This window comes from Sceloporus undulatus, chromosome 5 (assembly GCF_019175285.1).
Source record: "Sceloporus undulatus isolate JIND9_A2432 ecotype Alabama chromosome 5, SceUnd_v1.1, whole genome shotgun sequence".
Lineage (NCBI taxonomy): Eukaryota > Metazoa > Chordata > Lepidosauria > Squamata > Phrynosomatidae > Sceloporus > Sceloporus undulatus.
The window spans coordinates 39,944,425-39,962,215 of record NC_056526.1 but is presented as its reverse complement, the minus strand read 5'-3'; the positions used below and the strand labels follow the sequence as shown (position 1 = coordinate 39,962,215).

At 39.1% G+C, this 17,791-nt stretch overlaps 1 protein-coding gene across 2 annotated transcripts in view; it reads right to left on the bottom strand.

Moving 5' to 3' along the window:
• The window catches only part of GUCY2C (guanylate cyclase 2C), a 70,135-nt gene that overhangs the window by 20,867 nt on the left and 31,477 nt on the right, over nt 1-17,791 (bottom strand). For both annotated transcript variants that reach the window (XM_042468571.1, XM_042468572.1), the window contains exons 10-16: nt 17,304-17,415; nt 10,854-10,935; nt 10,204-10,309; nt 8,902-8,964; nt 8,250-8,321; nt 7,455-7,559; nt 6,099-6,185 (exon numbers count right to left, since the gene is read on the bottom strand). In XM_042468571.1, coding sequence (XP_042324505.1) covers nt 6,099-6,185; nt 7,455-7,559; nt 8,250-8,321; nt 8,902-8,964; nt 10,204-10,309; nt 10,854-10,935; nt 17,304-17,415 — 627 coding nt within the window. The remainder of the gene's footprint in view (nt 1-6,098; nt 6,186-7,454; nt 7,560-8,249; nt 8,322-8,901; nt 8,965-10,203; nt 10,310-10,853; nt 10,936-17,303; nt 17,416-17,791) is intronic.

Below are 17,791 nucleotides of genomic sequence, written 5' to 3'. Positions count from 1 at the left end.
GGACAGAATAAGTGTATATAATTGATTTTGGTGTGGAAAGTATCACCATTAAGCTAGTTCCAAGATCCATATAGTATTAATACCTTTATTAGGTCAACCAAAAAAAAGTTATTATTTTTTAAAAGGCTCTCCAGGCAAACATCTGAAACTGCAAGTTTCTTCATTAGACAAACAAGTACAGTAGTTGAAAAAATTTTTTTAAAGTAGGCTGGGGAAAGATGGGAGATAATGATCTTAACTGATGTTGCCTGTATCCTGTATTGAGATATTATGGAAAGAAGACTCTGCAAATAATCAAGTTAGACTCTTCAGGTTACAGTTATATGCTAAAGAACCCCTAGGCCTGCCAGGAAAAGAATCACCAATGAGACAAAGGGAATAATTTTTTTTCTCTTCTTGAAAATTCTATCCAGTATAGAACTCATAGGCCCCACTGGAGTTTGTTGTGGCCCCAGAATAGAGGTCTATATCTGTTGCATGTAACAATACAGAACTAGATCTTCTGGGCACTTCCTGTGTTTAATCAGAATGGCCACTAATCAGAGAGGAACAAATGACTCACTCTCACCATGAGAGTTTGGTTTAGCAAAAGCCACAGTAAACAACCAACAAAATGATCCCAGAAAATAGAAACTGCGGCTGTACTTACTTCTCTTATCTTAGCATGGGCTTGCCCATAATTCTTTGCAATTCCAGGAAGAGTTTTAATAGATCGGCTCTCTTACATTTCAGATGGGATAAGGAACAGAGCTGTCCTGTCCTGCTACTTTCATTCTGGTCCCACTTCTCTATCATTCTTATCAAAATATTGTTTATTTAGTTCATCTTTCCATTATCCACTTATTAAGCACTAGCTGCCTCCTAAGAGGCGAGGGAGGGGAGCTCTTCCCTCTTAGATTTGCAAACTGAGGCAGGGAATCAGGCCACTACAGAAACTACTAGTTAACTTGTCCAGTCTTATCATCTTAGCAGGAAGGAAATGCATTTCTAAGATGCCCCATAAATGCAGATGCTATCGGGAAGAACACTGGATTCTCTGGATGTGCTATGCAGAAGAACGCAAGATTTTGTGGTTAGCAAACTGGCATGGAACTCTAGAAACTCAGGTTCACTTCCAAGTTCTGACAAAAAAGTCCTGTTAAATGTAATGAACAATCTTTTAAATCACAGCTGTCATTTATTTATAAATTATATACATACAGTATGTTTTATTTATTTTGTGAGCCCCTCTCTTCCATAGAGCTCAATGCTGTATACAAGGTCCATTCCCCTCTTCACTTTATCCTCACAACAATTCTGTGTGGTAGATTAGGCTAAACAATAGCCCAAGATTCCCTACTGAGTTTAATGAGAGGGAAAATAAAGCCAGATTTTTCCAGTATACACAGGCCATTACACCATACTACCTTCTCTTGTGCTCTATGTGGGACTACCTTTGAAGGAGAAACTTCCAATGGGCCAAAGAACTGCAGCCAGATTGTGACCTGCCTATAGGGAACACACAACTCCCTTGTTGCAACAGCTCCACTGGCTGCCAGTCTGTTTCTGGCCATAGTTCTAAGTGCTAGTTATAACCTATAAATTTATTTATTAGTTATATCCTATAAAGCCCTTCTGTCCCACCACTCTCCAAGGGGCATCTGGTAGGAACATTGAAGAGGACTCCCTGGTGGCTGCTCCCAGGCTCTGGATCTGCCTTCCTGGAGAGGTTAGACTGACACCCTCCCTGCCAACCTTTCCTTGGTAGGTGAAGCCCTTTTTTTGTTTTGGCAGGCATTTGAGAGCTGACTGCTCAAGGGCACAGGGCAATTCATCTGATGCATAGGGTTTTTAAAAATCTATTGCTAGTTATTTATTTATTGTTATGCTTTTAACTGCTTTTAATATCATTGATAGTTTAGTTATATATTTGAATCATAGAATAATAGAGTTGGAAGAGACTTCAAGGCCATCCAGTCCAACCCTATTCTGCCATGCAAGAACTCTCAATCAAAGCATTCCTGATTGTTGGCCATCCAGCCTCTGTTTAAAGACCTCCAAGGAAGGAACCTCCACTACACTCCGAGGAAGGAGTGTGTTCCACTGTCGAACAGCCCTTACTGTCAGGAAGTTCTTCTCAATGTTGAGGCAGAATCTCTTCTCCTTTAGCTTGCATCCATTGCTCCAGGTCTTACATTTTTTTAGCTCTCTCTTTCTATTTTAACTTTTATAAGCTACCTTGAATCTAAGACTAGGGAAAAGGTGGGATATAAATAAATATAACACTATTAACAACAGTAATAATACCTCATCATATAATGCCACTTCCATAGGTTAAATAATCCATCCCAAATTATTCTGCCAAACCCTAAGCCTGCCACTTTTTTACATCTTCAGATCCTTTCTTCAGGGGTGTGCCAGACTTTTCCTCTTTTCTCTCTCTACCTCCACAACTATACCATGGTCCTGCTCTCATTGCTGTCCACTAGAACAGACAGCAGGGGATTATTCTTGAATGACCTGAACCCTATCCTTTATGCTTCTTCTCATTTTGCTTCTTGTACCCTTCACCTCACTGGTTTGAGGGGGAAAAACAATGGATCCTGGTCCCGTTTTAAGAGGATTTAGATCAGCTGCTTAAATTGTTACTGTCCATGTACTTATTTCCCAGATGAACATTTTGAATTTACAGTACATTCATTTTGTATCAAATTAATTGCCATGCCTTCCCCCAAAAGTTTTTGTGAATGTCAATTTGGTGAAGAATCTGAACATTTCCTTTTAGAGTTCCATGCCTTTGTCATGGTACTGCAATTCTCAATGTTTCCTAGAGAGAAGTAATGTCTACTCCATTAGGCTGCAACTAAGGCCCACTACGCTTTTCTTGCTAAGAATCCAGCTCCTGCTGACCCTTTCCTTTCCCTGAATTGTTTCTGTCTTTCTCCCTGAACTTTTTCAGTTCCGTCCAAGAAATATATAATTTTACAAATTGTTGCCTGAGTTTCCTTGTGTTCCCTCCTCATCCTTTCATGATATATATTTAATATTGGAAACCTGCAGAGAGGCATTGTAAACTACTCTGGGAGGATTTGGGAGCTGGATAGCAGGGTAATAATGCTTTAATTATTTGAAGGTGCATTCAGTGTGGCTAAACAAAAGGAGAAATCCAGTCAAAGGAGACTAAACAGACTTTCTGACAAGTACCCTCACTTTCCATCAAATGAAAGGAGGGAAGGCACTTCAGGTAACCAGCTGGTCAACCATTCTTTCACAGGGACATTTCCCATTTCTTTATCCATCCTTCCTTTCCCAATTCTTGTTAATAACATGCTTAGAAGCTGGGCATTCTTTCTGCAGTAGAAAAAGCCCTTTGATTAAGGAAAGTGAATGTGAAAACACAAAAATATGGACAAAAAGTTGAAGGAGAAAAACAACAAGAAAAAATACCTAATATTTTAAGGGAAATTAATATAGGAGAGGACTTGCTCTTACTAACAAGTTCTTATTTTAACTGGCACACCCTCTCTTCTGGCACTTTATATATGCTGAGAAGGCTAAACAGCATGGATTTCACCATCAACCCACACATCAAGATATTTCAAACAAGAACTGGTTACAGAGAAAAACGTCTTCTAGATTAGGTATGGAGGATTCTTTGTTTAGGTATGGAGGAGTCTTTGTTTGGTAGGCTGTGATCAAGGTATAAGATTTATCCTCCTCCATAAAGCTTACAGCAGTTCTTGCTTAAGGTACTTTGTAATGCAGGTGTATAACCTGCACTGATCAGAATGGCATTTGCATTACAGAAGCTTCTCTCCTTCAAGACAGGTTCAAAGTTAATTTCTGCTGCAAGTAAAGGTAATAAAATAATATAAAATAAAATAAATGTCATTTTTGACCATCATCTTGCACCACATATCTGGCCTTGATTCCAGACAATATTGCCAGGCCACAATAAAGGCCTGGGCCACTTAGTTGGCTGTCCTCAAAGCTGTCATATATCTGCACTGGAAGAGACTGGCTTATAGGCAGTGCAAGCAGAAATGCATGCTTCTTCCTGATCTCACTTTTCTTTTGCATCCAGATAGTGGGGACCTTGGGCAAGTTACATGCTCTCTGGCTCAGGGGAAGACAATAGCAAACCACCTCTAAACAAATCTTGCCAAGAAATCCCTGTGATAGGTTCACCCTAGGGTTGCCATAAGTCGGAAAAGGAAGGCACACAACAACAACAACAACACGAAAGGGCTAGTCAGCAAGAGGATATCAACAGTTTGTGTTCTATATGACTGTAAGCCACCAGTTTGCAGCTTGAGGTCATAAAGAAGATACAAATGCTAGTGCTTTTGTTCTATAAAGACCAGTCCTGCCATTGACAGAGTGAGGCAATAGGTAGATTTAGGTTATTAATATATTTATTAATTATTAATATATTGTCCTTGTTGTTGCTGCTATTGCCTTTTTGCTATCAGGGAAATGGAGAGAGGTGCTTGTGGGTGCCTCATGTGCCAAAATAATTTCTTTGGTGTTTGAGGATTGTGTAACATGAATTTTTGAGGAAGGGCCTCAAGCGCAAAATGTCTTTGACTGTCCATGACTTCAGTAGCAGGGGTGGGCAACAGTGAGAACTTAGGGGCCAACATTACCTACCCCAGCAGGCCTCAGAGGGCTATAGACCCCAAAGATGACCAAGATCCTGCATCATCAGACATAACTACGATGACAGACCTCCATCATCATATTTACGTCTTCATAGTGCCAGACCCTCCCCAAACCCCCAACATTTCAGCCAGGCAATGCCCCAGCCAAAGGGTTTCAGAGGCACTGCAAATTTTGGGCAAGAGGAAATGATTAATAATGAATGCTGTTTTGTTTTTGTTTATGTTTTAAAGAGTTTTAAACTTTAAATTTTAATAATGCAATGTTTGTAATTGTTTTAATTGTTTAATTGTTTTTTAAACTTGTATTTTGCATGTTTTATAGTGTTTTAACTTGGACTGTTTTAGATTTGTTAGCTGCCTTGAGTCCCTGAACTGGGTGGAAGGCAGGATATAAATAAACATCATGATGATGATGACAATGATGTCTGCAACACTCTCCTGGTTATGGGGCATGTTGAGAATAGTCAGCAGGAGAGACACTGTAGGGTCCTGCCGCTACTGTTTGGGTCAATGCTTTCTATGACTGGGAAAGTGCTGCAGTCATCATTTCCAAGTGTCTTAAACTTCAGCACTTTGAAAAGCCTTCAGAAAAAATGGATTTGGGGACTCACAAATGTAAACATGAATCCCCAGCATTTATGAGATTGTAACTCTAGTTTATGATTTCATAACTATAGAAAAAGATGCCAGCCTGTAGTCCTTTTGATAAGATCAATAAGAGAAGCAGATTGCAGGAAAAAGAAAAGACTTGACTGCATGCAAAATTCTGTAAACTGGGGCAATCATTTCACAATAAAAGCTTCACTTGGAAGCAGCCTGGGAGTAATCACAAAAATATATTGACTAGTCTGAGGGAGAAAAGATTGAGAGGGAGCAATCTGCACACAAGGTTTTTAACTGGCTTACTATTTGAAGTTCTTTTATTTAAAAAAAAACCTGAAATCCAAAAGAGCTTACAAGGTTATGTTTTGTTTTGTTTTCAAATGGTATTGTTATTCATTACAGTATTTAAGAAGTTATTTATGGTAATTACTCAGTTAAACAGTTATTCATAGCAATTACTCATTTAAGGAGAAATTTCTTGATGATACTGTTATAAAGATTGCTCAATGTGTTCTTGCTTTTTAATTACTTTAAAAAACCTAAAGGCTTGACAAGAAAATGGCATAAAGCATTTAAAAACCCGTCAAAATACTTTAAAATGGGTTTAAGTAACTCTTAAATGTAACTATAAAATTTTACTCATTGTACCAGTAAAACAGTTCTGTTCCTAATTGTTACATTGATTTTGAATGGTAAATGTTATACTATAATTACTAAAAAGCACAATTCATTACAGGTAATTATGATGTTTGTAGTTCATTACTACTTCTAACCTCTGATATTTAATCATTGGAACATATGGTATAAATGCAAGCATATTCTCCATTAATTCATGACTGGTGCCCATCTACGTACCTTGGCAATATCATACATAACCGAAATTTTAAATTCCCAATCCATGAAGGTAACATCAGGATAGGAAATGTTATCATTTAAGACATCCTGAAATAAAAAGAAATAAAGAGGTTCTGGTAAGACTCTTTATCAAAGTTATCAAAAAGCAATGGAAGCACTCTGTGTTAGTCTGTAAGAAAAATCCCAAAGTCCATGGTCAGGAAATATGTTTCTTAGGAGCAACAAAAATGCCACAAAATTGTTAACAAGATTTCAAGTTCTTCTGAAGCTTTCAGTAAGATCCAAACTAAGTAAAGCAAGAGAATGGGATGACAAGGAGATGGGGGTGGCTGATCTAGATCAGGACTGCAGTGCGGTTGAAGCCCCCATCTCCCAAGACACATCATCACCACCTTGGGACCTGCAATTTACTCTTTAAAAGCTAATTGATGGATTGTACCTTGTCTAATTTGGCCCTGAAAAACTTGAAACCCTGATTTAAATGGGCAAGACAAGAAACAGTGAAAGATAGCCTCAACACTGTAAGTGCTTGTCCAGACAAACAAGAATTTAAGTGCTGGGTGGAACTGTTTCTCAGATGTAGGGGACCTAGATGTCCTCCTTCAGAGACTGGCTGCTGTTTACCAGAGATTCACTTTGGCCAGCTATACATACTACCACATTCATTACAATAGTGATTATGGTGTGCATATAATTTGTGAAAAATCAGCCTAGGCCCTTCCCATCCTATTCTTTTTTCATACTTTTAAAAAGTCTATTAATTATTATACATTTCAGTAGGAGAATAAAACAATAATAACCCTAGGTTCCTCAATGTACCCATCACTTGACTGAGTAATTTTAAAAATAGAAACAAAAGCCCAACACAGGAGACATGAAACCATGGAGTGTATACACCAAGTAAGATCCTGTTAAATATTTCACACGCTATGTCTTCAGTGGATCCAAAGGAAGCCTTCCACACAGCTATGTCTTCAGTGGATCCAAAGGAAGCCGTCCACACAGTCTTCAGTGGATCCAAAGGAAGCCTTCCTAAATCTACTAGTATCATTATGTTTCAATACATAATTTTGACCCTTTATTTAATTAATAGCTGCTGTCTGATAATAGCTGAAAAATCTAGCTAAACTAGAGCCTTTATTTAGTATAGTTTAGCTCTGAAGAACATTTGATTTTCCAGCTATTATCAGACAGCAGCTTCCACAATCCCTTACCATTGGGTATGATGGCAAAGTGTAATGGGAGTTGCATTCAAACAACAACTAGGGGGGTCACAATATGATGATGATGATGATGATGATGATGAGTAGTAGTAGTAGTAGTACAAGTAAGTTAGTGAGCTTCAGAACTGATTACCCGCAGTGATCCTCTCTCACAGTACTCAATCACTCCATAGATCATCATGTCCATCTTGACTGTTCCATAGAACTTAGTTAGGTTGTAATAGTCAATTTGAAGGAGCTACAACAAAATAAAATTCCACTTATTAGAAACAGAAGCATGACTTATAATGTAAGAAATGATGATAAGGACAAGAGATACAGAGATCTTCATGAGGTCCTCCACTTGGAATGGTCTACTATGTCCTGAATTGGGCACAGGAGTCCAGCAGAATCAGTAATTTGATGCTTTCCAATTTAACCATGATTCCACAGTAAAAACAGAAAGGTATTGCCATATGATTGCCTCTTTAGTAAGAGCTACTGTGTTGCAGAAAGTTCATGGGATTAAAATTTCTATATGGTGACTGATGAAAGAGAGAAAAAAGGATCCTATACTCTATACAATAGTTATAGCTTGAGGATCTCTTATCTGGAATTCCCAAATCCAAAATACTCCAAAATCTAAAATTGCCCATATGGATGATTGAGATAGTGACATCTTTGCGTTCAGTGTGTGCAAACTTTGTTTCATGTACAAAATTATTAAAAATATTATGTATAAAATTACCTTCAGGTTATGTGTAAAAAGTACATACTGTAAATGAATTTCACATTTGGACTTGGGTATCTCAAAGATCTCTCATTACATATATGTAAATATTACAATATCCAAAACACTTAAGGTCCCAAGCATTTTGGATAAGGGAGACTCAATCTGTACTATTTTTGACATGTTTAGATGGGTGAACATAGTAAGTTCAACATTCACCTTGTTTAGGTCTATCTTCTGTCTCTCTGTAAAATTCCCATCACTGAATTTGAAATCCTTCAGAATTATCACCTAGAAAATGAAAACAATTGGAAGAAAATAATAGCAGAAAAACAGTAATTAATCACATAAGGTTTGGATAAGTCAAATATATTTTAGAAATACGTTTTTATTCATTTATATTTAGCTCAAGCAATAATGAGGAAATTGCTGCTTTTTATGTTTTGTGATATTACTTATACAACGATAGACAGGCAGACAGATAAGCAAGTAGACAGGCAGGCAGGAGCCTGGGTGGCTGGCTGTGAAATTGTTTGGACGCAGAAGCAGGTGAAAAGAACCAAACTTTTATGACTATAACACATCATTAATCATTAAAAATTTATAATGAATCTACTACATCCAGTCTTCATTCTGCATCCAGCCTACAGGTCCTCCAAATTGTTACTCTTGATCCACTACATCTATTATACAACACTAAGACAATGCCAAAGATAGAGCCCTGGAAACAAAACAAGATTCCCACTCCATCCTTAATCTACACAAGTTTGCAAATAACTGGGAAAGGATATGAATGGCACTTTGAGATTTGCCTTGCACAAGAACACTTCTAAAGGGGTGAAGAATAGCAGAGGTGCTAGAATAAATATACCTTCTTGTCATATTTGCCTTGACGCAGCCTCTGGGTAGTATTACGCCTTTTGTCATCATCGATCTGTGGAACAAAGACAGCTAATCAAGCAGGTTTCCATAATATACTCCACCCAATGTATGTCATAAAGCAGAATGTGATACCTATGTGTTCCACAATGTATTAGGACATGGGATTTCAGTATACTTCGCACATCATGAATGTGGCTGTGAACATTTTTGCTTGAAGAGAGTTTAACAAGAAATGTCACTTGTTTTCCATTTATTATTCATCTTTCACAACTTTATATCCAGGTAGGCCTCTTGTTGTAAGTAGAATATTGCATTTCCAATCAATTAGGTCACATCATTTCATCCCTGTGAAAAGTCAACTCCTCCAAATATCACAGTAGCTGCTATTGTGATTTGAAGCATGGATATAGACATCTACTAGATATTATTCTGGATACACTAAGTGAGTTCAACAGGGGTGCAACAACTCTTGAGCCTTCGACGCTTCCATAGCTTAATATTTGTAGACTCTTTCCTCATTTTTGAAGGCTGTCTACAAGCCTATGTGGGTGTAAATATATACCGTACATTTACTTGCAGAATAAATGTTTAGGAATGTGCTCCCCCTGCTGTACAATTTTGGTTTTTAAAACGAAGCACAACAGTTACATGACACCACTACCTCTTGACAATCAATTAAATGCAGACAGAATTTTGTGCTGCCATCATATATAAGTAATTTGTGGGAATGTCAAGGAAAGATAAAAATGTGCTTGTGCCATGCTTTCACAAACCTGGGCCTGCTTCTCACTGGAAAGTCCACGTCCAGAGGTTTGATGAGTAACTCCCCTTTCACACTATGAAATAATCTGGTTTGGAAACTGGGATATTTCCCTGTTGTTCAGACTTGCACCAATTGTACTTGGTGCAATTTGTGGGGGGGGAGGGGGGGACAGGACCAAAAAGTCAATTTAAACTGCTGCATTTTGAATTGAGTTTGAATTGATTCACAGATGTGAATCTCTCTGTGCAAAAAATATAAGCATAACTGGCCCCTATCACAAGAATACATAGTACAAAAGCCTAGTGAGGGAGCATGAAATATAATCCATGGTTTTCTGCTCTACTGTCATAAAGACGCTTAATTGGACAGATATTAAGTAGGATAATTTGCTTTAGTGCAGAACAGATTAGGATTATTACAGTGGTTTCACAGATAACACCTATGATTCTGGGTACCCTAGTCCAGACTGTGTTCAGAAGACATTCAGAAGACATTTCACATGTATTGTGAAGTACACCTGTGCCCTACCTTCAAACTGACATGACTTGTCTCATTGGTCTCCAAAGGCAATATCTTGTCAGGTGGAATGTGGGACCATCTCTTCTGTCGAAGTTCATTGGCTCTCCTGTACTTCCTGCACATCACAAAAAAGTATAATTGCAGCAATTTTTGGAGCACTTGAATCTAGAGATGGTATTACTCATGAACATAGAAGACAGGCTAAGAATTTAGTCATCACATATTAAATTAACACTTGACCTCTCTCGATGGGTCAGTTTGACTTAAGCTAAAAGCTATCTTTTAGGAGCAGTTTTAATACTTGCATTCACTTCAAGGACATCTTAATCATGCTTCAAGTGAAACCTGTACAAAAATTGTCATTTATTTAACTGAGATATTTCAGAGATGGAGTGTAGAGAAAGTATTACTTAAGTTTATATGCAGGATGTGGCAGGGGAGTTGAAAAGGAATCCTTATTTCCAGGTGGGTAAAATAAATAAGACATTGCTATGACAAGGCAGCAAATATACCATAGAAGACTTGATTAGTTGGAAAAACAAAGAGTGCTTTGCAAGTGCATTTGTGCTAACCTTTGCTAGGGAAGGGTTCAAAAGTGAAAATTTCAGAAAGGATTTGTGAACCTATCTCCACAGAGGAAGAGGAAAAGAGGATTGTACCTCAAGACCAGCAGAGCGATGATCAAAACCAGCACCACTATCCCAGTAAGAGTGAAAACAGCTATAGTCAGAATGTGTGGGCCTGTGAAAGTGAGAAATTGGCAAACAAGAACATTTGAAAGAAAGAAGTAATGTATTATAGCAGAATAATCTAATACACAGAGATACATAAAAATGACAACCACCAAACAATGGTCAGCTTGAAGTCACCATTTAGTGAATAAGGCAATCTAGTTTTTAAGGAAGTTAACATATGTATAAGGGATCATGGAAGAAGACCCAGAGAAATACTTGACACCTACAGCTAAAGGAGCTTGGTTTATATCTGAGGGCTGGTGGACTAAGTAGATTAGGAGGAAGTCACATGTTCATATGCAAAGTGCCTCTTAAATTGTTTTAGAAAGAGTTATGAAATGGAATTTGTCAAAACACTGCGTCTTTGTTTTTCCTGTCTGCCAGTCACTGCTTTTACTTTATTTAAACCAGTGTTTCTCAAACTTTCGTCCTTCAGCTCCCAGAATTCCTGATTTTTTGGCTAATCTGGCTAGGGCTTCTGGGAGCTGAAGTCCCAAACACCTGGAAGACTAAAATTTGGAAAACACTGATTTAAACAAAACAATACAAAGCAGATAGATGTGCAAGTTTTAGGTACTTTCTGTGGATTAATTTACTAAGACAGTTGGAAGCTTTGCAGTGCGCTATATGTGTCTGTTGAAAAGTAAGCCCCACTCAGTTTAATGGGACTTTCCTAACAGTTAGCCCCACTGATAATGGAATTTACTTTCAATACACAGATATAGGATCAGAGCTTGAAAATGTTATCTGCGTTTACCAGAATTCCGCAGCTGATGATACTCTTCAGGGAGCACTAGCAATTGTGATCCAAAAAAGTAACCTTTCCAAATTCTGTCTATGAAAGAATTAGTAGCATTTTAAAAATTAAGGCGGGATACAGACGGGCAGGGGAAGACGTCTTGGAGGTGTATTCTGCTGAATATGGAGCCTCCAGACCGCCCGCCCCGGGGGCGTGGCTAAGGTGTATGGGGCTTCCACACGGGGGGCAGTGAAGACGCCTCACCTGGGGCCGTTTCTGACCCGCAGTTTCCATACCGCCGCCTCGGAGGATGCCGCAAAGAGAGAGGCAGCTTCCACACGGGCAGCCAAAAACGAGGCTTTGTTTTTTCTTTTGCCAGCTGGCGGATGCGCAGCTGCGCAGCTGCGGCGCTCAGCACCGGCAGCAGAAAGCATATGTGCACATTTAAAGCACCCAGGCCCCTTTAAACTTTTCCCCCCGCCCTGCCCAAGAACAATGGTGGTCTCCTGCCAGCTGGTGATCAGCTGGTGTTGGCATCCTTGTCCGCTTGCACATTGCCAGTGTCACCAGCATCATGGATGCCTCCTCTCCTTTGGTCCCCGCGCTCTTGCTGAATCTGCAATGCACAGCCACAGCTGTCGCCGCTGCCACCGCTGTCCCCCTGCCATCCCCCATCACCTCCCTTGTACATATGTAAATATTTAAAGTTTTAGTGTTTTTTATTGTTAGGTGAAAATGGCACAGGAATGTGTGTAGGGGTTCACTTTAAATTCCAAACTTTCCACAATTCTAGCAGCGCATGCGTACATGTTGCTCTAGGGTTAGGGTTAGGGTTACGAGCATTAAAATAGAGTGCAGCTGTGCTGCAGCTTCCACATCTGCATGGCATCTGACGCTCTAATTAGAGCCTCGGTGCAAACTGCGCATGTTCCAGGACCCTGACTCATTATGCGACGCAGCAGACGCGGAGCTTTTAAATGGGCAACTTAAATTAGCGGTGTAGCAATTCTGGCGTACCAGTGCAGCAGCTTATAGACGGAGCTGCGTAGTTGCGCAGCATATAGAAAAGAAGCGGGGAAAAGCGGCACCTTTTTAATGCCGCTTCTTCCCACTTGGGGCGTGCGGGCGGCGTGTTCATGGCGGCATTCAGGTAAGGGCTGTCTGAAGGCTATACTTTCATGACGTCATGAACACACCCCTTTTTGCCCGTCTGTATCCCGCCATAGTCAATGCAACAAGTACTGCGGACAAAGCCTAAGATAATTATAGAAAGGCAAAGTGAACTTCAGAGTAAATTCTACATTTCGGAAAAGGGGGGGGGGGAATGGAAACAACAGGAACATTGATCTCATTTTTGGCAGTCTTGGCCCTAAAATTTCTGCTATTTTATTCATTCATTCATATTCCATCTTTCTTCAAAGGTAGCAGCTTACAACATTTCAAAACATTCCTTTAAAACACTATCTTAATAACAGCATTAAATCATTTCAAGTCCAACAATTCCATTTAGACCCATTTAGTTGCTGAAGGCCTGTCTGAATAAAAAAGATGTATTACCTAACACTGGAAAAACAAAGAGAAATTTCATTTTATTTTATGTAGAAATATTGCATCTTCTACTTTGAAAGCTCTTGGTCTTTGTTTTGTTTTATTTTGTTTTGGCATTTACCCATACTCTCCCTCTACCTTTTCATCCAAGGGCCAATCTTACCCCTTTAACTCTCCGACAAGAAGGTGATCCTTGTCAAAACACTCAAGCTGGCTGATCTGAGTAGAAAGTCAGGACATTGGGTCACCAATAAATAAATCAGTTAGCAAGCAAATGTGTTTGGCAAATTACAAGATGCTTTCCTGCCCTGTACCTTAGGCTGAGTGACAGAAGGCTAAATAGCTTCAAGCACACTTTAAATAAAATTACAAACTGATGGTCTGGAATTCAGAAAAAGAAGAGTGGCATATTTATATTTCTGAGATTGTGCTGTCCTCTAGTGGTCCAAAATATCATTACAAAAAAGACTACTCCCACGCTCCAATTTCAAAAGAAATCCTCATTCCTGAAAAGCATGTTATTATTGTGCAAAGCTGCCATTATAACAATGATATCTTTATTGGAACAACCAAAATGCACAATTAGATGTTGCAAGTTTTAAGTCACACCGGCTTCTTAATCAGGCAAAATAGACCTGCATTTTCTGTTTCTGATCTTAGTTTAGATGGTAGGGAGGACTATCTTCAGGCTGGCACATAAAGAGAGAGCCAGTGCACTGGGATTTTGCCATCTGAGGCTTCTGCCTCCAACAAAGGTAAATCAATTTCCCCCCTAATATTGGGACTGATTGACATGCTTTGCCTCTACACCACCTAAAGTTTTCCTGATGCAAAACATGAAGACTTCTTGAGAAGTTCAGTGTTCTCTACCTACATTGGAGCCTGTGGCTTCACAAAGGAAGGAGACATACTGGATTCCAAGGAAACATCTTCTTTGAATTGCAAATGAACATTAAATTTCCTTAATTCATCAGTGATAGCTTTATTGGACAACTGAAATGCACATTATACTGGTTGCAAGCTTTCGAAGCTCCATGGGCTTCTTCATCAGGCAAGGTGTTACAAACCAAACAGAAAGGGGAAAAATGGAGATGTTAGTCAGATGCCTGCATGTTGTTTCAGTCCTTAGTAAATACATTATGCTGGGGAGAATATCTTTTGCATGCAGACTCCTCCTTCTGGCCCTGCAGCAATAGGGAGAATTTCAAAGTCCAGAAAATTTAAAGTCCATTTGCATCTCAACAGGGATCCCTCTCCTTGTTGAGATGCATCCTGGACGTTGAAAAACTCCCTCGGAGGAGTCTCCATGCAAAAGATATCCTCCCCAGCATTACATATTTACTAAAGACTGAAACAACATGCAGGCATCTAACATCTCCAATTTTTTTCCCCCTCTCCAGTTTGGTTTATAACATCTTGCCTGATGAAGAAGTCCATGGAGCTTCGAAAGCTTGCAACAAGTATATTGTGCATTTCAGTTGGCCAATAAAGATATCACCAATGGATTTTTGTTTGTATTTGTTAAACGGCCAACACAGCTAACCCTGCATGCATTAAATTATTGAAAATCTACCAGTGATTGCATAGCCAAAGGGGGAGGTGCCAGCCTGCAGATAGCCCTCCCTGCCATCTGAACTAAGACCAGAAACAGAAAATGCAGTCCTATGACTAATATCTTCATTTTTTCTCCTGTTTGATTGATGAAGAAGCCAGTGTGTCTTCGAAAGCTTGCAACATGTAATTGTGCATTTTGGTTGGCCCAATAAAGGTATCATTGTTTGGGTGTTATTGGATTTGCTATATGGCCAACACGGCTACCCCTAAATGTTTTTTTAACAGACATTATAATATTACATTTCTGAATTTCATTTCAAATGGGTAAAAAGGCACTTAATAATTTTTGAGTTACATAAAGAAATTGAGAAATAGAAGCAGTCTAATCTGTACAATATGGTTCAGCTTTTTTGCAAAGAGTTTTCTTTTATATTCTGTCTTACCATTCATTTTAATTGAATATCTAGTTCAAGAAGAACTTCAATAACTTTTTCAACCAAAAATGGAGCAATGTTCCACAGAGCCAAGATATTTGATTATGCAATTTAATTTGGATATAGATAAAAATTTGTCTAGGTAAATTAAGGAGTCATACTTTTGGAATTCATTTAAAAGCGAGGTGGGAAATTACATCACCAGACTAAAACTATGTTGAAGGTTTAAAACTTTGCATGGCACCTATGGGACAATCCACTCCCTGCTTTGGGACAAGAATAGAAGCTTTCTGCTGACATAATCATGAACATTAGCGGCCCAGTATCTCAACTGTCCAATAGCATTGATTATTAATATTTGGGACAGTAAGTAGAAAGCAGCTGATCTAGTTCCAGAATAGAGCAATGCAGTACAAGGAAAGGTGCAGATTTAACTCTCCCTTGTTGTAATATATAGAAGAATTTGTAAAGGTTTAGATCAAAGGATGTGTGCCTTGTAGCACCTATCAGTGGGCTCTGTTTTTGCTCCTCATTCCAGGCTACTTTAAGTTGTTGGAGCTTCTATTCCCTTTGTGTTTCAAGACTCCTAAGATGAATTTCCTCTCCCCAAATGTGCCTGCCCAAGGCCTGAGGTGGGGGGAGGCTCCTCTGTGTCCTACCACTGAGGTCAATACATTATGTTAGGACATGGGAGAGGGCCTTCAGATGACAAAGTTGTTCAAAGTCTTCATCCATCTCCTCTTTAATTATTGCATAAGCTGTATCTCTGAGTGAACATGCTCTGTGTCTAATTAGGCGATCACATACCAATTGTGAAATGCATTCCCTTGGAGGCCCAACTGGCACCAAGACTAGTTTCATTTAGGTGCCAAGCAAAATCATGGCTATTTATTAAATCCTTTAGGGTCTAATTGGTTTACTTCAAATGTTAAAACAAATAGTTTTAAGCTTTTAAACCTGTTTTAACTTGTCAATGTGTTTAATGTGGTTTCACTAACTGAAAGAAATAAATTGGCAGCATGAGTTTTTGTAGACTTCAGTCTACTTCCTCAGATGCATTTGGACTGAAGTTTACAAAAGCTCATGCTGCCAATTTCTTTCTTTCAGTTAGTCTCAAAGGTGCTACAAGATCTCTCCACATACTGATTCTACACACTAAGGGGCTCTACAGACTGCCCCTTCCTGTGCCAGATCGAGGCCATGGCCCCGATCTGTTCTTTTGAGGGCGCAAAAAGGAGCCGCAAAAAGCAGTTTCTTTTTGTGCCCTCAAAAGGGCACCATAGCTGCATCACCAGGACATAGCACTGGAGGAGCGCCATGATGCTGCATGCCGTGTGGAGCGGTGTGCGGCGCCATGGTGACCTGGGGGCGGAGTCAGTCCATACATCATCTGGACGCGACACCCTGACTCCACCCCCAGGCTGGCCTTAATGGCCAGTCTGAAGAGGGCCTAACATAGCTATATCTGGTGAATGTGTGTTACTTGCCACAGGTACTATCTTATAGATGACCAAAGTATTCACACCGAAACATGCATCTGAAAAAATTATTTGGTCATAAGACCAAAGAACTACATCATAGTGGAGGATAATATTTGGACAGGAGAATATTCTGACCTTCTCAACACATTTCTCAAGTACAATTGTGTCTCCATATAGGCAGCCACGGAAGTGTTTCCATAGAAACAATTGTTCATTCCTTAAGCACTCCATGGTTCCTGCTCAGCTTGGGAGACTAAAGAGGGGATTGGTGAAAATGGGGAAATTACTGCACTGTGCAAGAATTATAAGGCATCTGCATGGAGTTTTTGATAATGAAGATAGATATTGGGAATATTATAAATGGGTTTTGATTAAATTCAAGATCAGCTTTGTCATATTTAGTTAGGAACTACACACTATTTAAGCCCTGCTGATGTGTCCTCTAACAAACTTCCTCTCCCAGTAAAGTCCACTGAAGTCCCCCACACTAATTTGGAATTGGGCTAGGCATTCAAAGAAAACAAAAGGTAGACTTGGTTAAGATTAATGTGGTTTCAAATTGGATATAGAGCTTTCTCCAGCTCTGCTCAAATCCCACCCCCAAACCAGATTTTCTCACCAGCATTAGGAGTATCATTAGGAAGCATATTTCTTTTCCAGATGAAATTTGGCTTCTCCTTTCCTACTACTGTCTTATTCAGATGTGTGTCATATTGCAAGAGGATCTTGTACTGGAATGAGAAAATGGAGGAAAGATTCACTCTGATATTCCTTTCCCCCAGATAATTAATGGCTATTAATAAAATTAAGGCAAATTCACTCAACAAATTTCTTTACACCCTTAACTCCTCCTTCTTACACTGCTTATATTTCATATTAAGGCAGTTCAAACAATTATCGATATGTGCCTTCAAGTGAACTGTAATTTATTGTGACCCTATCCTAGAGGTTTCTTGACAAGATTTATTCAGAAAATGTTTGCCATTGCATTCCTGTAAGACTGGGAGAGTGTGACTTGCCCAAGGTCACCCAATGGGTTTCCATGTCTGAACAGATATAATAATAATAATAATAATAATAATAATAATAATAATAATAATAATAATA